At 42.4% G+C, this 23,659-nt stretch overlaps 1 protein-coding gene across 4 annotated transcripts; it reads left to right on the forward strand.

Annotated features, from left to right (window-relative positions):
- Positions 1–6,158: 6,158 nt before the first annotated feature.
- On the forward strand, positions 6,159–11,148 carry LOC147891946 (uncharacterized). 4 transcript variants are annotated; one of them, XM_087389049.1, is made up of 6 exons: positions 6,159–6,318; positions 7,423–7,981; positions 8,280–8,366; positions 8,483–10,002; positions 10,092–10,238; positions 10,327–11,148. In XM_087389049.1, exons 3-6 carry the CDS (start codon positions 8,353–8,355, stop codon positions 11,049–11,051), a joined length of 2,406 nt encoding a protein of 801 aa, XP_087245175.1. In that variant the 5' UTR covers positions 6,159–6,318; positions 7,423–7,981; positions 8,280–8,352; the 3' UTR covers positions 11,052–11,148. The 4 variants fall into 4 exon arrangements, with proteins under 4 accessions (XP_087245175.1, XP_087245174.1, XP_087245173.1 ...); XM_087389048.1 differs by having other exon boundaries at positions 8,204–10,002; XM_087389047.1 differs by having other exon boundaries at positions 8,280–10,002.
- Positions 11,149–23,659: the final 12,511 nt, after the last annotated feature.

The raw sequence follows: 23,659 nt of genomic DNA on the forward strand, positions 1-23,659 counted from the left end.
TTGTCTGAGTATCATGTGAGTGCACCCCCTACAAAGTGTCTCTATGCTCCATGCACTCTTATCGTGGACGTGCATTCAATTTTGTTAAGCTTTCTAATTGTGCTATGAGAGATATCACAGTGTTGCGGGCCACTTAATCTGTCATTTGGCTTCTCAACCATTGGTTCCCCTCAAAACAAGCTTCATTTTGCTTACAAAGTCTTCCCAGCTACCCCTCCTTAGTATGTTGTGCTACCACTAATGCATGTGAGAGCATCTCTTGTGTTATGGTGACATATGTTTGAGGCCTCACAAGTTTGTCGCTATAGGAAGAAAAAAAGGAGTCCTTTCACAAAGTACCAATATAGCATCTTTGTGAAGTTTAATGGGACATCCCCATAGTGAGGCTCCTTGCCATGCACATCAATTTAAATGTTGCATGCTTGATCTTGGATCTCCAGGTGATTGCAATCACTTCTCTTTCATCTGCCATGTCACTTAACAAGTTGAGAACCTAATGCCGAGTGCCTAATTATTTGGCTGCCCTTACCTTCTAACTGCTCCCCATGTGCTTGTGTTGGCCAAATGGATAATACTTCTTCCTTGGACACCAATTTTTTGTTATCCTTTCATTGAGAGCCCCTGGAATTTACCCACTTTGTGGTACATTGAATGATGTCAAACAAGCCCTAAAGAGGCGTAGTGGCAATTTGCTGCATTTGCTCAAAACATGCTTGACTTGCACGAGCATTTGCTCTTCTTCTTCTTTATTCTCCTCTCATGTTAACAATCCCTTCCCATGATCTATAGCTTCTCTCACCATCTCAATGTGGCTCTTCTCTTAACATCGTAAACGGTAGGAAGTGCAATGTGAAGGTACAAGGAGGATGCAGTGTGAAGATATTGCATGCGTGCATTAACAGTCAAGTTACAATTTACATGCATGCAAAACCAAAAATGACATGCATTCAAATAAAAGAAGGACAAAAACAACCTCTCTATTCAAGAGAACTCAGGTACCTACACTCTAAGAGTGGTCCCATCTAGCTCTTGTGCCTTGTGGCATAGGGTCTAGGGACTACTCTATAGGCCAGACCTTAGTGTGGGGCTAAAGATAAGAGAGATGAATTCAGGTCTTGAATGAAAAGCATTGCAAAATGAAGCAACATCTTATATACTTGAGGCGGTACGCTATCGACGATATCACATGATGGACTGTCGGTAAATGTAAGAGTATTAGTAGCTGAATTCACACGTAATTTGAACAACCAAAGTATTTCTTTTACCACTGATACAACAATATTTACTGACAGTAAGAGTCATTGTACAGGTGGTACAATTTTGTTAATATTGTAGGTAAATGTTAAAGTAATGCCTAATAAATTGTCACTTTTTTATTTTTTTGGCTGGAAAGGTTTTGTCTCCATGGCATGTGTAAACTCACGAGAAGGATGTTCACAAATGCAAATCACACAAAAAGTTACATGACTACATGAATATGCAATCCCTACATATATGTTCTGCTTGTCATGATAATGGAAGAACATGGATCTAGTAGAAGTTATATGACTTTTAAGCCCATTGAGTTTGTTGCTTTACAAGGACGTGGAACGCACTCACAAACATCTAGAAAATATCGATGGTATAAACTCACAAAAATATGGAGTCCTTCTTCTAACCCACAAACATCAACTTTATAAACTCATAAAAACATAGAGTCATCCTTCTAAAGCACTATGTTCTAGCTCTATGCGCTATCAAGTTCTAAAATTTGTCCAAAATAGGTATGATTTCCTTGTTTTTATAGAGCACATTTCAAAACCACATATGAAATCCATGAATAATAAAATCACTTGATTTGTATATCTACATTTTGGCATGACAATATGCCTTACACTAAAAACTCTCGAAGTATCTATATGAGCCTTTCCATAGAGACATAGCCATGCATGTGCTAAGCAAAACCTTGCAAAGGGTGTTGTATGAGCACTTTTCTAGAAAAGCTAGTAGGGGCACCCATGCATGGAAAGTTAGAAGGCGCATGCCATGCATTATTGGTTGGGTACATTTTGTTCTTGGCAAAGCAATATTAAAGTATTGAATCTTGGCTTAAATAATAGTGAAGTTTTATGACAAGGGGCATTCATGACATTCTTTAATAGTGGGAATATGCTTTCTGTCAACATTCCAAAGCTAAAATTATATTTACTATAATAATTTTCATGTGGAGTGACATGAATAAATTCGAAGCTGGAATCTAATGATATTGTGTTGTTGGTGACATTGTAGCATGTAATGATTCTACCTCTGCATAAATATAACATAATAAGAATGGATTTATGCACTCCAAGCTTTGAAAGTAAATAATGAAAGATTATAAGACACATCATCCAATGATATCTATAAGATGGTGATACTTAAAAATAAAGTTCTTAACTATTTTTTAACTAACGATATCTATATTGCTAGATAAGATGGTGATACTTTAAATAAAGTCCTCAACTATTTTTTAACATGTTATCAAATATATCAAATTACAATGGTTTATTCTTAGTTAAAAGTATGATTGATTTCATACCTTAATTTTTGACATAAGATAATATCATTATGATTTCAAAGATGGACACATTTGAAGAGATTACCCTACAAGGAATTTCAAGCAACCAAGCACAAGGGATGGTACAAAGTTGTAAGGACATTATAGCTAGAATAATGGGGAATAGATGCCATCAAACCTTCAACAAAGGATATCATGGGTAGATGTTTGGTAAGGAAAAAGTGTTAGGAAAGATCTTGAGGCACCTATCCAAAACATAAATAAATTATACCAATGGCAAATCAATAGGTTTATGGGAAACAACCTCCACCTTGTGAGGATATTTCTATCTAGGAGTAATTCCAAAGAATTTTGGATGATGCTCCTAGAAAGGTGATCAACACCATGTCCTATCAAGGACCCTAAGCTCAAGAAGGCTTTGTCCCCCTAACCAACTATCCTCTTGTCTCATACTAGATCTTTTCTAGGCAACAAAGTGGTCCTCTCTTAACCAAGGACACCCTACCTCGAAATAGACTCAAAGAGAGTATTGATGTTTAGCCCCAACTAGCTTTTGCAAAGCGTACCATGAGAGAAGATAGCATTAATATGTGCCTAGGGATATAGAGAGGTCAATACCAAACATTGCTAAGGGACATACAAGGAGGTAATATGTACCAAGGGAGGTATAGAGAAAGTTGTTGTGCATACCACCACATCAAATACAAGCATAAGATACAAGCCAAACTACATCAAATAATGTTATAGATCTTGGAGAGAGCACAACTTCTAGACAAGGCACACAAATGTGCAAGTTTGCATGCACATGCACATAGACACATGCATGCACACACGCACAGATGCATGTGACCATGTGTGCACGTGCACGCACGCACCCCCCACACACGTGCATGCAGGCAAGCACATGCACACCTATACACACACGCACATGCACACACGTATGCATAGACACATGCACGCACACGTGCACACACAAACACACCCACTCACACACACACACACACACACTCGAACTAGGTTGTTGCCAACTAGACATACAGTTGCAACCTGTACTACAAACATACTTCTTTTGTTCAATATACCATATTTAGTCTCCAAGGGCCGTTACTAACATCATATGATATCATCACTCTCTCTCTCTCTCTCTCTCTCTCTCTCTCTCTCTCTCTCTCTCTCTCTCTCTCTCTCTCTCTCTCTCTTCGTGACTAAGGGGGTGGGAAAGGAAGCCTAAGAAGATGAATGATTTGCAATTTAATGTGCACTGATTGTGCGTTAACTTGTTGTTAAAATATATCATTCCATTGGAGTAGTTCTCCAATGAAATCCCATACCCATTTTGACAATATCAACATACATGAGAAAAATCTTGACATAATTTCAAAGGAAAATTCAAGGACATGAGGTGAGGCTAGTTAATAAATCTAGACAAAAGACACAACTATGATGAATCGTCACATATACCTACATGAGGTGAGCCTAGTTCAAATATCGCAAGACACAATTGTGGTAGAATAACCGTCACATTACTAGGCTTGATATTTGAATCTAATACTAGAAAATAAGAGTTGGTTACAATATAAGATTCATCAAAGGGCACTAATGTAAATAATAGTTGGGGTAGATTTTGCTTGAGTGCATATATGCATTCTTATTCATATATTCTATTCACATCATTTAGTGTCATGCATCATTCATTTTGATAATGGATAGAAGAGTTTTCCTCGTTATTATCCTCTCTTGATCCATGTGAAGGAAAGGGAGCTCAGTACTTATAGAAAAGGAGTTATTTTGTATCCAAATCTGCTCCAACTCAAATGTATATCTAGACCGTTCTTTACTTTCTTTTGCTCCTTTCTTGTCCCATATATAAAGAGACTTGTTTATGCCTAGCGCCATTTGTACTATCCACCAACGCAACAATAACTTATATGTTAGTGCCCCTTCACCTTGGTCACAAATCAACTAACAAAATGCAATCTCATTAATGCCTTACCCTTGTTTCATAGACCTTCTAAAAATGAGCTCTTTTGTGATGTTTTGTAGTACCTCGTATTATTCTATCATGACTCATTGTCAAGGAAAGGCATTCTTTCCTTAACATTCACACGCCATATAAATTCAGCGCGCTACTCCTTGAGACCAACATTGATAAGAACACATTAAGGAGGGTGGGATATAACTCTTGTCTTCTTGCATTTGCATACTTGAAAAGAGGCCCATGATAGGAAAATAAATAAGCCACATGCAATATCTTCACTATCACAAGCATTACATGTCTCGTTTTGTGGTCATGCACTCATGAGAACAATTTATCTTAACTTAGAGATCCCTTAACATCCATAAATTTCCACCCATATGCACAATAGTTAATCTTATTGTTGTGATTCAACCTATTTTGGCATTCGTTGCTCATAAGGAAGAAGGATAGCCGAGTGTGGCAAGGAGGGTGGGTGCATGAAAAGTGTGGATTTAACAAGTTTTAAAAGGCATGTATGTGTGCCCACACACTAGCATGCACATGCACCACCACACAAGTAGAGAGCCGAGAGAGTGTCATTCCACAAATGCACATGAAATAATATAATCCATTGATGAATGTGAATGCACATGAAATAATATAATCCGTTGATTAATGTGCAGGCATGAACAATATAATCCCCTCGATAAAATGTCCATGTGTGCATAAGCCATGCATAGCACCCAAGGTAAGGTGGGAGCCCTACATATGCCTAGATGAGCCATGCATAGAACCTAAGGTAAGGTTGGAGCCTTCCTAAGGTAAGGTAATGTGCATGTGTGCATAAGCCATGCAAGGTACCTACACTATAGCTTTAACTTGCGAGGATTAGAAAGACATCAGTGTTTTTTTTCCCTAAAAGTAAAACAGCCGAATATATTAAGGGGTTGCTCAGACCCAAAAATATAAATCATTGTTAACTTATGAGGGAGTAGAAAGCAATAAGCGCCCTTGGCACCCATAAAGTGTAAATAAGTCACATTGAGAAGCACATTGAATTGAGTGCATAGATCACATAGTGAAAAGGGCATAGAAAAGTTGGGAAACATGAAGAAGGATGGGGTTGGGACAAGTGGAGACTTGGGAGAAGAGCTTGTGGAAAAGGTGGTTTGGAGAGGGGAAGCATAAAGTCTTTTATTCCCCTTTATTTGTCCATACATTGATCAATGAGGCTATTGAACGTGAAACACCTACCTTCAATAAGAAATTGCTTGGCCTTTACAAAATCCATTAATTTTAGTATAACATGGATTATTTGTCCATCAATAAGGCCTCTTAAATTATTTTCCAATTCATTTTAATTATAGAAGACCCACTGAGATTTTGCTTAGCCTTTATAAAATCCATTCATTTTGCGAAGGGATCAAATTCAACTCAACTTTATGTTCCCAACCAAAAAAACAAAGTTGAGCCTTCACTAAGGCTACCTAAGGGCAGGCTAAAAATGCTTTTGGGAGAGACATGGAGGCACGGAGAGTAGCACGAGAGTGCAGAACTTTCGGGGGAGCGGCAGAGCATGTCTCAATCAGAGGTGCTAGAAGAGATTCCCTATGAGGTGAAACACTTTTCAAGGAGTCACAAGGGCAATGAGAGAGAGAAGGGAAAGATGCCCGACTGCCACCACACCGTTCTCGTGGATGAGAAAAGGTCCATGTGTTTCAATTGAAAAAAGCAAGGGGAGGAGAACTACCTAATAAAGAGCAAGGGCACCCCCTCCCCCTCCCACAAAAGTCATCGACCTCAATCTCATAGGCCCAAAAGCCAGGTAAGGCTAATTTCCTTTCTTCTTCACCTAAGCTTTCCTGCAAGCTCTTGTTTTGTGGGTTTGTGGGTTCACCTTCTTCTAAGCTTCCTGCAAGAAGCAAGCTCTCCTCTCTGATTGACTATTGTGGGTTTCTTGGGTTCTTCTTCTTGTAAGCTTCCTTCAAGCTCTCCTCCTCTGATTGATTGTTGTGGGTTCTTCGTCTTGTAAGCTTCCTGCAAAGCTCTCCTCTCTCCGATTGATTGTTGTGGGTTCCTCTTCTTTTAAGCTTCCTGCAAAGCTCTCCTCTCTCTGATTGATTTTAGTGCGTTCCTCTTCTTTCAAGCTTCCTGCAAAGCTCTCCTCTCTCACTGATTGATTTTACTTGGGTTTGTGGGTTCTTCTTCTTCTTCTTCTTCAAAGCTTCCTGCAAGCTCTCCCATCTAATTGATTGTTTGATTGTATTGTGGGTTGTTCTTCTTCTTATCAAGCTCTCCTCTGTGATTGATTGTTGTGGGTTTGTAGGTTCTGCTTCTTCTTCTTCTTCAAAGCTTCCTGCAAGATCTCCCATCTGATTGATTGATTGATTGTATTGTGGGTTCTTCTTCTTCTTCTTATCAAGCTCTCCTCTGTGATTGATTGTTGTTGGGTTTGTGGGTTTTTCTTCTCGCCCCTTCCTGCCCAAATTTTGGGTTTTGGCAACTCTCAGCCTTTTTGCTCGAGCACCGTCTCCAGATCTGCCATCCCTCCGAATTGACAGCAGAAAACGGTTTCAATCTCCCTCGTAGCATTCAACCTCTTTGTCGATTCAGCTGTACTTGTATGGCTTGCAATTCTGTTGTCTGTTTTCTTGCTAGCTCTGTGCCGATTGGTATTTCTATGGCTTCCCTGCGATCAGTTTGTGCTCACCATTGTTCTTTTGATATGCAACAGTAGCACTTAATTTCTGTTCGATTTACTTGGTCTTCGTTGCTTTTCGGCGGATTTATGGCTTGGATCCGTTGGCGCTGACCTTCGGTCTAAGCTCTGTGTCGATTTGCTTTTCCTTAGCTGCCTCTGAGCATGTATATTTTAATGGCTTCCACTTCGATCCATTTGTGCTGACCGTTGTTTGTTGCTGTGCAACAGAGTGTGGTTGACATCAGAGTGCCCGGTGGGTGTGTTGCCACTTGGTGGCTACTTGGGCTGTTCACTCTGGCCGCGCTTGCAGTGATTCGTTCTCGCACCGCTCGAAAGGTGCGGGGGCGTGCTGAAGGGGCTTTTGCCCTTCTCGAACAGCTCAAGGCCAGACAGTCGTTTGTCTGGAGGTTTTGCCGCATGCTCCAAGGGTTGTTTGTTGATTACGGCTAAGTTTGGCTATCAGTTTCCTATAGGCGGTTATTATCGATGTAGCCTCTCAGGCTGCCCAAGGGCATAGCTTTGAGTTTGTTTTGCTTCTTCTCGCATCACTTTTCCTTTTACGCCGTCAATTTGTCGCTTCGTACAATATAGATCAGGATAGAGCTGTATACAAATCCATTCTTGTATACTGCCAGAGATGCAAAGAGTTGCTATTTTGCTTTACTGCAAGGTACGATTGTGAGCAGAGGGTTGGAGCATGGGGAAGCTTTTCTGCTTCTCTGTATTCGGCCGTAAAATGAAAGGAGCCAAAGCTAAGCCGGATGCAAAGACAGTGCAGATATCTAAGGTTGGTGCACACGATTCCTTAAACGTCTGGATGGTAGTACTTAAAAATTCTTAACGGACATGCTTGCGGTGTCTTTGTTTTGGCTTCGTCCTCTTGTCCAGCTTTATTGTTACTTAGTATAGGTTTGTCCTTGCTTCACGACAGGCGATGCTACTGTAGCAGGGCCTTTTTTTTCCTGCTGTCAGCGTTGGGGTCATACTAACCGTGGCTATAACATTCTAGGACCCTGATGAAAGTTTGAAACTCTGAGGGGACTAACGAGGTGGATTTCTTGTTCGCACATTCATGCCTTCTGCAGGGCATGGGTGATCAACATGGCTTTGGTGCAAGGGACGATTCTCTTGAAAGTGAATTCGCTTTGACAACCATGGATGGCTCACAACTGGTAATAGACTCACCAGATTGCTGCTCTGCCGTTTCTGAGGATGGCAGATTAAGACATGTAGCCAGTGGGAACTGTCTTCCTGGAAAACTGCAAGTGACTGAAGTTTTAGAGCACAGCTTGTCCACCTCTCCAGACTCTCCATTGGATATGCAAGACCAAAATCATGCTGGACAAGAACGGGTGCCATTAAGTGCAGAAACTGGTGGAAGCCTTGATGATGCGTCTTGTTGGTCTTTAGTTGGTCAGGAGACTTGCCTTGATGATGCTTCTGTGAGCGTGAATGAGCTGGCATCAGCCAAGGGTAATGAGAGTCAACGATTGTCTTTGCCACATAGTGTGAAGTCACGGGACGACTGTGCAGATGAGAGTGAAGGTGATTTTGAAGTTTCAGATTCAGAGAGCAACCGACAGTCTTGTGAAGACTTCACCAAGTTTTCGCATGAAGTCACATCTCTTGAAGCCCATCCTGCAGAACATTTTGGGGCTTCATACCAATGGGTTTCTCATCCAGGCCCTTATTCTGAAGATGGTGTTGAGCCTCCAACAGACCAAAGGGTTGCAGGCTATGACAGCGTTGGCATAATTGGTGGTGCAGCATTTCAGGGCAGCCCAGAGGCAGATCATTCTCCTTCTGACAATAGTGACCGGATAGCATTGGACGATGAAGTACTGACGGGCCATATTAGTGATCCTGGTGTTTATAAGAGAGAGGACCTGCAGCCAACATATGAGCTACCTATCCTGAGCAACGACCGCTCCATGGTCCCTTCTATGGGTGAAAACCAATGTGTAGCAATTCATAATTCAGAGTTTAAAACAACGGGAGATGCTGTTGAGACAATCTCAATTGACATAAATGAACATGGCAGTTCCCCTTCAGAATTGACTGTCTGCAGTGCTGATAGGGTCAGACCGAAGTCTGAATCCTACAGTAAAGTTCTTGCTCAAAGTAAGCGCAAGTCTTGGTGGAAAATTTTCATGGTTAGCCACAGAAACATACATCGTGAGATTCTGCCCCAGACTTCAGACAGCTTACCACACAGTGAGGTAACAGAAATACCTCCCAACACATTGACAGGATATACTTCAGACATTTGTGAACCGGGGCATCGTTCTGAGCGTTCGGATATTGTCACGCATGACCAAATTTTAAATGACAGGGTTCATTATACCAAAACAGCATCAGCAGAGCAACCTTTGGCAATTGAGGAGGAAGATGGAACTTCTGGACTCAAAACAGGATTGCAAGTATTACACGGAACATCAGTCTGGTCTTCAAATGAGTGGATTGCTTTTCCGGCTGCAGGATCCAGTCTCAGTCGTGTTGAGGAATGGATCAGTAACATTCAGCAGCCTGATCTGCCTGCTGATGGGGAGGATATGCCATCTAAAGAATTAGATGCATTTGCATTGGAGAATAGCGAACTGACCAACAATGAAGTGGGTGATAATTCAACCACAATGCATCAAGCAGCTGGAGTAGCGACTATGGATGTAGAATTAGCACATGCTGCTGTCCGATCTCTGAATTTATTTTCAACTGTGGCACATATAGCAGGCCTTGGATTACGAGAAGTGCCAGCTTTGGGAGCATTCAACAACCTGAAGACACTCAATCTTTCTGCCAATTGCATAGGTTTTACTCTTTATGTGCATGAATTTCTATGTCTTTATTCCAAGTTTTTCTCTCATTGTAGATGATACGTTTTTGGTGCTTTGCTGCAGCCCGAGTTCCAGCAGGGTGTCTTCCAAGGAGCCTCCATTTGTTAGATCTTTCAAGAAATAGAATTAGCATGATTGAGGGCTTCCGAGAGCTGACTCGCTTACGTGTTTTGAACCTTTCATATAATCGTATCTCTAGAATTGGGCATGGTAAGCCTTGTTTTGTTAGAATTTTGATAGATTTTTTTCGGTGGATTTTAAGTACAAGGTTCAGTGACACAATGTATTGATTGTGCAGGTTTGGCCAACTGTACACTTATCAAAGAGCTTTATTTGGCGGGAAATAAGATTGCTGAAGTGGAAGGTCTGCACAGACTGCTGAAGCTAACTGTACTTGATCTCAGCTTTAATAAATTGACCACTTCAAAGGCCCTTGGGCAACTTGCAGCAAATTACAGCTCTTTGTTAGCTCTTAATCTCCTTGGAAACCCTGTTCACATGAATGTCGGCGAGGAACAGCTGCGAAAACTGGTCATGAGCATCACTCCTCATGTGACTTACCTTAACAAGCAACCTATGAAGGCTGTCTCAGCAAGGGAAGCAGCTGTGGACAGTGTTGCACGAGCTGCATTGGGTACATCTCAGCGTAATAGCAAATCTACCAGTACTAGGGCATCAAGAAAGGTAGCCGGAATACAATCTTCTTTTTTGCAGAGCAAACCAGCCAGTCATCATGGTAAGGATGTTGAGAAAAGACGCAGTTCCGTTACCACTGGTTCTGACTCGTCTAAGTCCAAGTCTGCCCGATTGCCGAGACTGCACCATCATCATCACCATCATCACCACCATAGCTCTGGTCAGCCTTCTGAGAAAGGACTGGGCAAGGAGCATGGCCTTTCAAGCAGAACTCCTTTGTCTGTTCATGAACAACTTCTTAGGAAACTTGCCATGGATGCAGGAAGTCAAGGCATGCCTCGGAGCAGGAGTGACAGTGCTCTGCAGGATCAGGTTCAATCAGGCTGATCATCTGTGCGAAAAGCTGGCTTTATATATTATTGTCGGCATATTCAATGTTGTTATTCTTTTCGTGTAAGATTGAAATTAAGTGAACATTCCATTCTTCCATCAGTCTTACAAAATAGGATGGGTTGCTAGCACATGTATGGTTTTGTAAGTAATTAATTGCTATCAGTGTTGATTTGTGGGTAGAGACTATTTTTTGTCAAAATATATCATCTTGCTGTGTTTTGCATGTGGTAACAGGCCAATGTTTTGCAGAAACAGTTTGTATGTGGAACTGGGTCTTGTTTGTGAGTCATCTACTCAGTGGTATTGCTATGAAAATTTATGATGTGGAGGCATATGTGTGCGTCAGTGCTTATTATTCAATTAGTATTGCATGTGTGCATGTGTTCTTGAAGTGTGCACCTGCACAGGTGCAGGCATGCACCACCCCTCTTTGTTTGCACATCCCAATGTAATTGCATGCATTTGGTTATGGCACGAGAGCATCACACTGAGTCTTCTACATGGTCATTTGGATGCTCGATGGATCGGTGATGTGCCGGAGTGCTACTTGAAGTCCTTCAATTGTGTAGGGTTATATAAAGGCCTTGTATTTTCTAAACTTATGCATGTGGCTCAGAGTTACGGGAAACAGGGAAACGAAAACGGGAAATAGAAACGGAAACGGAAACGGAAACGGAGATGTTTCGAGATTTTTGAGAGGGGGTGAAACGGGGAAATGCCATGTCATCAAGGGGGTTTACAAAAGGGGGTTTAGAGTAATGCATACACACATTTAGAGTGCTCTACCTTCAAAAAAAGTGCACAATAAGCTATAGCTCTACCTAGTACCATTAATATTGATTGTAACTTTGGACTTTGGAGATTCAAGTTTCATTGTTCAACCAGTTACCATCACACAATGGAAATTTCAATTACGCAAGGTGGGGTAATTTATAAATCCTATAACAAGTTACAAAATGGAAATATGATTCATGATATTTAAGAGACCAATCATGATTCATAAATTGTAATTTAGCTTTCAAAGCCCAAATGTCATAGTAACAAAAAGAAAGCTGAAACCCAAAAAAGGCTACATCGAGGATCATATCATATATGATCAAATAATAAGCGCATCCTCATCCTCATCCTGAGACTCAACCTCTACCTCCTCATCATCATTCTCCTCTACTAACAAATCATCATCATCAGGTGAGTGGGCATCATGTGGGCTATGAAATTTAATATATTTGTCATGCGTATACTCGTGTCTCATCTTGTTAAGCAAACGCAAGTTTGCATTAACAAAGACAAGATTATTGGCCTGTTGTGTTCGTAGACGATTTCTCTTCTTTGTGTGGATATGAGCAAAGCTACTCCACAAACGCTCACAAGAAGAGGAGGTGCAAGCTTGGCTTAGAATGCGGATGGCAAGCTTTTGCAGCTCGGGGGAATCAGCTTCATAATTCTCCCACCATGTAACCGTCCCAACTCAAAATTTGAAATTCCAAAACTCATAAATTTCAGATTTTTAATTTTGTATTAAATAACAAATTACAAGTTCCTAAAATCTGAAAATTAAAATGAGTTAATATTACCTATCATGCTGTGCATCTGGCCATCCATACACGCCTTCCTTATTGCGATAATTGGCAAGCTGGTCTTTCATTCTCCACCGTCCATCAGGAGTTGGTACCATCTTTTGAAGAGTGAGGTTCTAACCACGAACAACCTCTGCATCACTCTGTTGTGCACTTGCCTTGTGTTGAAACTCCGGGTCCAACACAAAGGCAGCTGCATGCATGGGAGAGTAATATTGATTCCATCTGCTCACAGCCAACTCTTCCAATTCTCTCAACTTTTGGGGATCCTTTTCTATTTCTCTGATATTCTCAATCATCCGATCCATCCCCTCATACACCTTACCAAGAAAAGGCATATCTCCATCAACTCGGTTAAGCAGCTTCACAATAGGCACACATAGATCAACAATGTGAGATGCATCAGCCCAAAATTCATCACTGCCTATGCACAAGTCATAGAAATAAATTCCAAGAGCCTGCCTAGAAGTGGGCCATGCATCCCACTTTGGGCTCGCCACAACTTGTTTCAGTGCAGGTCTCATTTCAAGGAGCCTGCGAAGCATCAAAAAGTTATATGCAAATCTTGTCTCTGCATACTTCAAAAGCTCCTTGTTGGCAAATTTACGGTACAAAGCAAAAGAAAAATTATGTCGTGTGATGAAGTTAATCACCTCTTTTTCGTTGTCAATAACATTCTTGACCCAATCCAATTTGCCAATGTCTTTCAATAAATTATTCAAGCAATGTGCTACACAAGCACTCCACTGGATATGAGGATACTTTTGCTCCAATAATGCACCTGCTGCCTTATTGGTATTTTCCCCATCTGAAACAAGTTGCAAAACATTAGACAGCCCCACATATTCCACTGCATCTGCCCACATTTGCATCAATACAGGTGTTGTTTTTTGTTGCACTCCACACTCTATGGAGTGTATGTAGAGTGCAGATCCCCTACAATATGCAAGGATACCCTCTAGTGAGTGACTTCGCACATCACTCCATCCATCTGCAACCAAACTTACCCCATACTTTACCCATTTCTCTTTCACAGGTTAAATAGCTTACTTAACTGCCACCACCTCATCCTCTAGAAGCTTGCCCCTCAAAGCATCAAATGTGGGAGGGGTATATGTGGATCCAAATGTTTTGATTTCTGACACCATCTCTTTGAAGTAGGGTGATCTAGCAACATTGAAGCTAATCCCATTGGAGTAAAAAAATCGGGCCACAGTTGCATCTACTTGTGCCTTCCTTTGCGGATGCCATGATGTGTAAAGACTGCCCTGCCTATGTGAAGTAGACCAAGATGTAGTAGGAATATTGGCAGGAGCTCCATGTGCACTCGCAGAAGAAGAAGCCGTAGTAGCAGAGGGAAGAGGACTCCGAAATGCAGTGGCCTACTAAACACGTGCTGCATGAGCACCTGAAGAAGCTCCTACACCAGTGGAAGCCCATTGTCTTTGCCCTTTTTGTAGTGGGCAATACTTCAACCTCTCTTTGCAACCTTTCTTTCTCTTGTGGTGAGATTACGGAGCATAGCCCAATCCCCCCATCCTTAATGCCAAGAAGATGACATTTGACCCTATAAGGGTTCCCTCCTCGCTCCAATCCACACCATCTGCATCTAAACTTGCGAGCTCCTCCTTTCTTGGAGTAATACTTGCCTACCAAATCAACTTGGCTCCACCAATAATCCGATGGGGTGAACTCCTTCTCTTGCTGAGGGACAACGCTTTGTGAAGCCATATCCATGAGCAAAAAGAGCACTTGTACAAGCTGCAATAGATCAAATTTGAAAGGGAAAAGCCAAGAATCAATGGTTGCAGCCAAAAAACAACAAGATGTTTGAGGCAAGAGAAGCATAGAGAAAGGAAATGTGCTCACCAGTGACCAAAGTCGGGTCTCCAAAAGAGCAGCCACTCGTAGGGCTGCGACTCGAGACTCGGGAGAGAACCAGGTGGGCAAGAAATCGGGGGGGAGAGCAGCAAGCAGAAGGGCGAAAACACGCGACGACGGCGGCGTTTTTTCCTGGTTTTGCCCTCTTTTTAGGTCAGACCCGAAACGATATCTGAAACGATGCGTTTCAGGTCTGAAACGGCGTTTCGGATGCCGTTTCGGCGTTTCTGATCGCCGTTTTAGACTGCGTTTCGCGTTTCGGGGCATTTCACATTTCGGGGGGTCTGGCACGGTCGAAATAGTGTTTCGGGTCTTTGATGCGCCGTTTCGGCATTTCAGCGTAACTATGATGTGGCTATCTAGCTATAGCAGGCTGAGCCGTCAATGTTAATGGAATTGGAACAATATCTGGTATTCAACTCTTTGACTTGAGAGTACAAAAATTTAAGCTCGTTCATAGCTTGATGTAGGAGGGTTGAGGATTGAAGGATTACATGAAGGGTTCTGAGTCGTCTGATCTTCAGCTCAGCAAGGCAATGATTGTAAATAGTAGCAACATGGTTCATCAAGAGTGGGTGCCTGGGTGGGTTACTGGGCAGAAAGGGGCAACACTAACATATTAATTAGTGTCTCTCATGATGGCCAGATTAAAAGGAGCTTGCCCTCAGCTGCACTGCCAAGACATCCATCAGCAGCATTGTAGGTGGCATTGACCTCCACAATCATAGGGTGGACATCTAAGAAAAAGGAGGTTTAGACCGTGTGGCAGTTGAAGTCGTTGGACACATGGCAGCTAGCCACGCCATTGGACTGCTCAGCTATCAGCAGGCCCACATGGCAGCCATGCAAGCACAGGGGCCATCTACAGCCAGGACAGCAGTGACATGTCTGCCAACTAATAAAAAGAGTGTAGCTCCACAGACTGGCATGTCAATACGGACTCACCAAACAGCAGCAGATCCTACCTGGGACTCTTCCAGATAGTTTGCTGACATGTGGACCCCTGCAAAACTGCTGCAGCAGCTGTGTACTAGCAGAACAGTCAGGTTTTTCCACGCGGCAGCACAGCAGACAAGATACCAGCAACAGGTCTGGTGTTCTACAGGTCAGGTGAATTCTGGTACAGCCCGACATGACCTTGTTCCAGGTGGACCAGTGCCAAGTGCAGTCGGCCTATTAGAGGCATGCTGCAGCCTTTATAAGGCAGCCCTCCCTTAACAGTACATCTATTCCGGCATCTACCGCTCCAGCAGCATCGGTAGCCTCCACAGCATCCGTGAGGATAGCCATTTCCCCAGTTGTAGAGAGTAGGAGAGCAGGTCGATTGCCCCTCTATACTCCCTTACTTTAGGAAGACTTTTGTAATCTCGGCCTTTTGGAGACCATTGAGTCAGCTCAACAGTCCTCGTTTCATGGGAAGCTAAGCTTCCAGCGATACGACGGGAAAATCTGGTGGGTGTAAGTGCCTCACACAGCAAAACCGGCCTCACCCTCACCCTTGATTCTAATTGCATGTCTTAATCGTTTGAAGTTACTTCGCCAGTCCTTCTACTGGGAAGTTTATATTTGCATCTATGTATCTCTAAAGTGAAGCTGTAAATTTTTGACACAAGTGGCGGGGAGATCTCTTATAATACATGTGGAACTAAGAAGTACAAGTTGCAAGAGTTTTTGAAGTGAATGGGAACTTGTAAAATTACAGAGAGCTAGCCACCTATTCTGTTTAGTGAGAATATGTATATACATACATATGATGCCATAATATATACATATTATAAATGTGGTATATTGTACTAATTTTAAAGTGCATTGTTTCAATTTATATGCACACTTTGTACCTCTAAATTGTCCTGTACTCCACAATGTGGGAATAATAGGGTTTGCATGTGCTGTATATAATGAACATGAGCTTCAAACAATGACACCAAGTTCCATGCCATAGTACTTGTTAAGGATAGTATTGATGTACTCATTGAAGCGACACCGACGTATTTAATATGTATCTTAGGTTCTAGTTTGCAATTATTGCACCCTCAATTGCTTGGATGTTTAAAAAAAAGCTATCCTTGATATTTGCAAGACAAATCGGATTCATTTGGACCTTGTGTAGTGATTTGTACTATTTTTTCTTTTCTTGGTGTTTGCATTAGATTCATCGTCTAGAGCAAAAATGGAGTGAAAACAGTTGAATTGATCTACCACACATGGGCATATTTATATGAAATATAATTAGAATGTAGTTTGTCTTTCTTTCTCACGGGGGGGGTGTGACATGAAAATCAATTCAAGGAAAGTACACATGCTTGCATTCAAGCATTAATATAAGTAATCCTTGGCGAGATTGCATTCTTGCTATAGCTAAAATATGAGGGCAAGAAAAGAGCTATTTCTACGCCTAAACGATCACTTTCAATTTAGGAGATGAAAGCGCCTCCCCTAAAACCACCAATCCTTTGCGGTTTGTGATAAGTCTCAAAGCTTCATCTTCACGCATGCCCTTTTTTAGCTTGCTTTCTTCATATAGAGCCTATTGATTTCATCGTACAGCTAGAGAAGAATGGATTGTTCCCATGCTTGCTACCAATTTTTGTGGTGAAAATAGAGCAGAGTATGAGTGCATCTTCTAAATGAGTTTAATTTCTAAATGAAGACATTGTTTTCTTGTTATTTTTAGTGCATAGCATTTTGCTTTTGTTAGCCATGCACTTTAAGTAGCCAAAATCTCGTGAGGGCCTCACGGGCCCAAGGCTTGTGATGTGAAGCATGACAACTAGCACTAGGTGCTAACAAGGTGTGCACATTGTTGAATGGCAAGCCGCAAAAATCCCACCAACATTGCCTTAGAGAGTAGCAACTGGGCCAAGAGGCCATAGATGTGGTAGACATTGACATCGCCACATCTCCTAGTGGAGAAGAAGATACTATGTGGTTGTGTAGAAACTACTAGTGTCCCCATAACTAATGCACAAAAAAAAGGCAATGCCCAAAGATGAACTAAATCATGGCCAATATGGCTACTTGGTTGCCTTTGCACGGGTTTTTGATGTAAAATCCACTACATATAGTGGTAGTACATGGTGGCTAAGTAGGGCACACAATCCCACCTTTACCAGTGGAATTTTTGTACGGTTTGTAGGGGCATATATCGGCTACACAAGTTGAGCTACTTGGAATGAGGGAAGCGGCGTACACGTGGTGGCCCATTTCTTCAGAACCAGGCAACCTCTTTGGCAAAATTTCCAAAGCACCGAGGATTTGATGTAGCACAATCGGCGAACTCGGGCGGTGGTCCAGTAGTGTGGCGGCTTGAGCAATCATCGCACTTGCAAAGTTAGAAGGTAGTTTAGGAGTAGCAAGTGAAATAGTGGAGAGGTTGAGATAGCAGAGAGCTGAAAGAGCCCCAGAGTGGTATTAATTGGGGACATGCAATTAACAAAGAGGGACCAGAAGGAAGGTAGGTAGACCCCTCGAGAGTAGAGAGCAAGCCATGAATAGTGGATCTTCCTAGTCAGATCAAGCCATCGCTAAGGCGAGAGTAGTCCTTAGTCGAGTCTATCCATATGAATGGAATGTCCTTAGTCGAGTCTATCCATTGAACCAAGGGGGTTCCAGCCAAGCCGAGGCGACTTCTTGTAAATGGTTTATGATTAATGGAAGTGGGTCTCTCTTTGTGTGCAATAATAGTGTTTTATAATAAGCTGTTCCACCCGGTCATCATGTGGTCTCCCCAACTTCAATCACCCGAGTTCCCCATGTTCAATTACTCTGTTGTCATCAAGTTTGTTTGCGGACCTTGTTGAGGATGGTGTAAATTGCACCATACCTATAGGGCATTAGGGGCAAACCCTAACCCTAACCCTAAGGGGTTCACATGTATATCTTCATGTTCATGTTCAATACAACTTAGTATACAAGTAGCTATATCGTGTGCACTCCTCTCTCTCTCCCTCTCACTTCCACGATCATGGTATCAAAGCCGATGGTGCTCCCACTCCCTTCATGAGTGTTAAGTTCTCCTGTGAGGCATCTTCCATTGAAAGAGTTCCTGTTCGAGAGAAAGTACAAGCCCTTGCTTTATCAAGGTGTATGCCCTTGCTCCGCATCAAGGCACAAGTCCTCTCTGTGAGGCACCTTCATTATCTTCTCTACCTCTTCTTGTAGATCTCCTCCTCCTCTTTGATTTGCTTCAAGAACCTCGTCATTCCGAGCTGTGGAGAAGTAGATGTGCTCATTTAAGTCTTACTATTCTTTCCTGAGAGGTTCTTTCATGAGTTTCTTTGGGAGATACTGCACTGCCATGTCATCTAACCTTAGGCCACATCATCATTGACCATTGATTACCACGTGGATGCCACATTAGCATCACGACCCCAGTGCCACATAGCAGTCTTGTCATTCTACCATGTCAGTAGAACACGTGGCTCAGCCACGTCATCATATGCTAGGTCAACAGCCCCATGTCAGCATGACAAGTCATTAGTGACATCTTACAGTGCCACATAGGCACAGTCATGTAATATGCACATGAACACAGCGTGCCACCTTAGCATACGTGCTTCCTAGGCATAGCACCACTTTGGCACATTTTTGGGAGCATCCTTCTGGGGGCCGTATCTTTTGATCTAGAGGGAACTTCGCAGTGCTCCAAAAGCAAAATTGCTTGCTAACTCGTGCTCTACACACCTGTCATGTCTAATTTCACATTTGACATTTCCACAGGTCAGCATCATTGAATCCTCGTCATTGGAACCACCTCCTAATCCACTGCAACGTACCCAGCACATAAAATGGATTAAGATAAAATTCATTTTTTGTATTTTACGCATCGATGTGTAGTCTAACTGTAGACTAGCACCACGATAGAGGAGATCCAACTCCACCAAGCCAAGTAAACCATTGTTGCATTACCCAATTAGTTCCCACCGGCATCAGCCCCATCAGATCTATCATCGATATACACTTTCACACATCTAATACCAGCTCAGTACTCTTGGCATTCGGCAGTTCACCACACAGTGTGACATTGGGCAGAGTTCTCATTCTCAGATTCAGGATTATTGCACACAACTTACGCACACACATGCCACCCATGTAAAGTCACATTGTTGACTATTTTCTGGCATTGGTTCCTGCACACATACATTAGCCTTGTACAGCCCCTTGGCTACTCCCGACCCACTGTTGTTTGTCATCATTTGATTATAGGCTTGATCCTTGGCACACGGTTGTTCCTCCATCACATGACTTGCTTTTGACCATTTAGCGTAAGCCCCCCAGTGGCAGCTCACACACAGTGTTCACATGGGTAGACACTCTTGTTGGTACACAGGTAAGCCTCTTGGACAGAGCACTAGACCGCCTTTAGCATGGAGTTATTCTCATCACGCAGTTGATGATACACTAGTCATGACTCCAGACGAGATCTGTGAGTGGAAAGAGAACCTTCTTTGACCATTCATTGCCACAGGGTATGTACTAATTCACGATGCAGACTCGAGCCTCATTGGTCTTGAGAGATTAGATGCAGATGCTTCACATGTTAGTGTGGATCAGCTCACACTTTCTGTAAGCCCACAGCATGAGGCACACTTCTTGGTAAGCCATCAACATGAGGCACATTCGGCAGTAAGCCCTTGGCATGAGGTATACTTGATACTAAGCCCTTAGCATGAGGCAGTCTCATCTACATCAGCACAGTCTAATTCTAGTGATGTACAGCCATCACATTCATGCATGGATCTGACTCCATTTACTGTCACATCAGATGCAAATACTCAAAAGGATTTCAACTATGATCATGCAGTTATTCAGTAGTAGGTAAGTCCTCAGTACGAGGCATTCGCATCTCCAGCCACATGCAGAGATATATGTCACATCGCATCTAGTTCCTCAAGTGATTCCATTCCAGCATCCATCACTTCAGATGCTTTCACCTCGGACACGAAGCTTATCACATCTATGGACACGGTTCCTACCAGTAGTTCAGATCAACACATCAGTCTTCAAGACATTCCAGCATAGGTCCAATCATGCTACATTGCACCGCCTTTAGATCCAATGATCACCACCTCTTTCAATCAGTAGATCTTTCCTCAGAATGAGGATAGCTATACATCAGTGCGGTCCTGCCTTAGTGCAGTAGAGACCATCAGGTTCAGCCATAGCGTAACCTAGGGAGACTCAGTGTTTCAGCATGCACTTATGGCTGTCGTATACAATCTATACTTGATGCAAACTAGTGGTTGTATCCACGACTTTATATCAGTCCCTTCATCAGCATTCGAGACCTCATATGCCTTAGGGACATCATATGCATTCTTAGTTGTATTTTAGGCTTCTAAGCCTTTATACTATCAGCTCGTTCTTGACAAGCCTTTGACAAATGCTACATCCTATGTCGACGGATGTTTAGCCATACATACATTAGACGACCTTCAACTCATGACAGTTGAGCATACAGGTTGGACAGGTTCTTATACCTCGTCATTCATATGGACCTCTTTATTAGCAGAGCAGTGTATCATACTTGCACCTTCGGTCCCAGATTTTCAGTCCTTGGATCACTCTTTCTACATCGACTATGTGGTCTTCTTCCACCTTGCATCATTTGACAGAGATTACTCTACTGCAGCATACCTACAACGTTGTTGTTAGTTATTTTGGGTTGGTGACACTCTTGTTAATGATTATTAAGCTGGAAGGGAAGGATGTTTGTATTCCCACTAGTCCTCAAAAAATACCAAATAGCTATTGTCCTAAAGAATTAGAAGTTATTGATCAATTTCCCCAAGAGATCGAGTCTTGACTCATGGAATTGCAGATCATTCCAGTTGGTGAACTTGACATATATCAAGTGGCCCAGCTGCTATAAAATGTACAATGAAGGCTTAACAAATAGCAATACAGAAGGATATGTATTTGAGTAATTTCATGGAAGATAATGTGGGTAAAAGGGAAATTGCAAAAACACATGTTGTCATCACTCGACTCGGTACTAACCAATTGATTCTTGCGTCAACGCAGGAACTCAACCTCGGTATAGAAGACAATCCTTGCATGGTCGTTTGTCAGTGCTAACTTAACACTAGATCAACTCAATCTCATCAAATATTTGTTTGTGACTTATAAAGATGTCTTTGCCTAGACTCATACTGATCTCTCGAGAGTTCCATCTGAGATTTGTCAACACAGAAGTCCACTTGTTCCGGATGCTAAACCCATTCGCTGGCAAAGGTATCACATGAATCCCAACTATGCCAAACAGGTCAAGGCAGAGCTAGATCAACTTATTCAAGCAGGATTTATTTATGCAATTGATAGAAGTGATTGGTTGTTTCCAAGAATGGCAAGATTCATGTTTGTGTGGATTATAGAAAATTAAATGCCCAAATGGTACCATACCCATTTTCGATACCATTTACAAATGGAATTCTTGATCAGGTTGCAGGACCTGAGATGTACTCATTCATGGATTGTTATCGTGGTACAACCAAAATACTGTGGCACCTAAAGACCAGTCTAAGACTGCATTCATCACCAAGTGGGGAGCATATCCTACTTGAGTGATGCCTTTTGGTTTGCGAAATGCCCCTTCAACATTTCAAAAAAACTTTTTGTGACTACCTAACAAAATTCATTGCTATATACCTGGATGATTTTTGTGTTTACTCTTCAGAGGCCAATCATTTGAAAGTTTTTCGATGATTGTGTGAGGCAATTATATCTCTTAACCCGGCTAAGCCTGTCTTTTGTGTTTGAGTTGGTGTATTACTCACACATGTAATTTCCAAGGAAAGCATTCCTACTCAGCCAAGTAAAATTCATGCTATTCAAGCAATGCCGAAACCCGCTAATTTGACACAACTAAGGTCATTTGTGGGCTTCATAAGTTTCTATAGAAGATTTGTAAAAGATTTTGCCAAAATTGCAGCTCCTTTATATGAGTTGACAAAGAAGGATACCAAATTCGAGTGGACAAATGAATGGTCAAAGGTTTTTCATGAACTTAAAAATCGAGCTATGACTACTCCCATACTCAGACAATCAAGATGGGACACTAGTATTTTGAAGCAGTACTGAGGAAGCGGGTACATCTTTTGCTCAACCTCCATTACATGCACAACTCGGGTTGATCACTCCTGTTATCTCAGTTCATGACCGTGCCTTGAGAAATTTTGAGCTTTACATTAGGGATCACATAGTACGGAAGCAAAGCATGTTTCAGGTGGGACGCAGAGGGATTGCCGAGAAGATTAAGGGCCTCGATCAATCGACTATGGAGACACTAGTATTTTGAAGCAGTACTGAGGAAGCAGGTACATCTTTTGCTCAACCTCCATCACATGCACAACTCGGGCCGATCACTCCTGTTATCTCAGTTCATGACTGTGCCTTGAGAAATTTGAAGCTTTACATCAGGGATCACACAGTACAGAAGCAAAGCATGTTTAAGGTGGGACGCAGAGGGATTGCTGAGAAGATTAAGGGCCTCGACCAACTGACTATGGAGACACTCCCATAGTATTATGCTGCTCTTTTCCGACTTCCAAATTGATCGACAATCACATCTTGAATGAACCTGGCCCTTCCAGGTTTCATAGGAAACCTCGACCTACCAAGCCTCCCAACAAGTATCAGAAGCCCCGTGGTTTCAATCTTGGAGCTTCTGCATTCGAGTAGTGTAGCCCTCCTCAACCCCAACCATGAGGGCACGATGCTTTAAAGCCGAGGCGAGATGTCAGCTCTTGGGTTAGGCCAACATAGGAGAACGCAATAGTAGCAACCTTACAATATGCTGAGTCACCGAGTATTCGAGTTACTAGAGTAGTAAGTAGCTACAGGGGATATACTGACTGCAAAGGTCGAGCTACCTGAAACAAGAGAAGCCGTGTGTGCGAGGTGGCCCATTTCTTCAGAACTAGGAAACCTCTTTGGCTAACTTTCCAGAGCATCGAGGGTTTGATGCAGCACAATCGACGAACCCAGGCAGTGGTCCAGTAGTGTGTAGCGAGTATTCGAGTTACTAGAGTAGTAACTAGCTGCAGGGGATATACTAGCTGCACAGGTTGAGCTACCTGGAACAAGAGAAGCGGTGTGTGTGAGGTGGCCCATTTCTTTGGAACCAGGAAACCTCTTTGGCTAACT

The sequence above is a fragment of the Dipteris shenzhenensis genome, chromosome 17 (genome assembly GCF_047967505.1).
Source record: "Dipteris shenzhenensis isolate YYH24624 ecotype China chromosome 17, Dip_SZ_1.0, whole genome shotgun sequence".
Lineage (NCBI taxonomy): Eukaryota > Viridiplantae > Streptophyta > Polypodiopsida > Gleicheniales > Dipteridaceae > Dipteris > Dipteris shenzhenensis.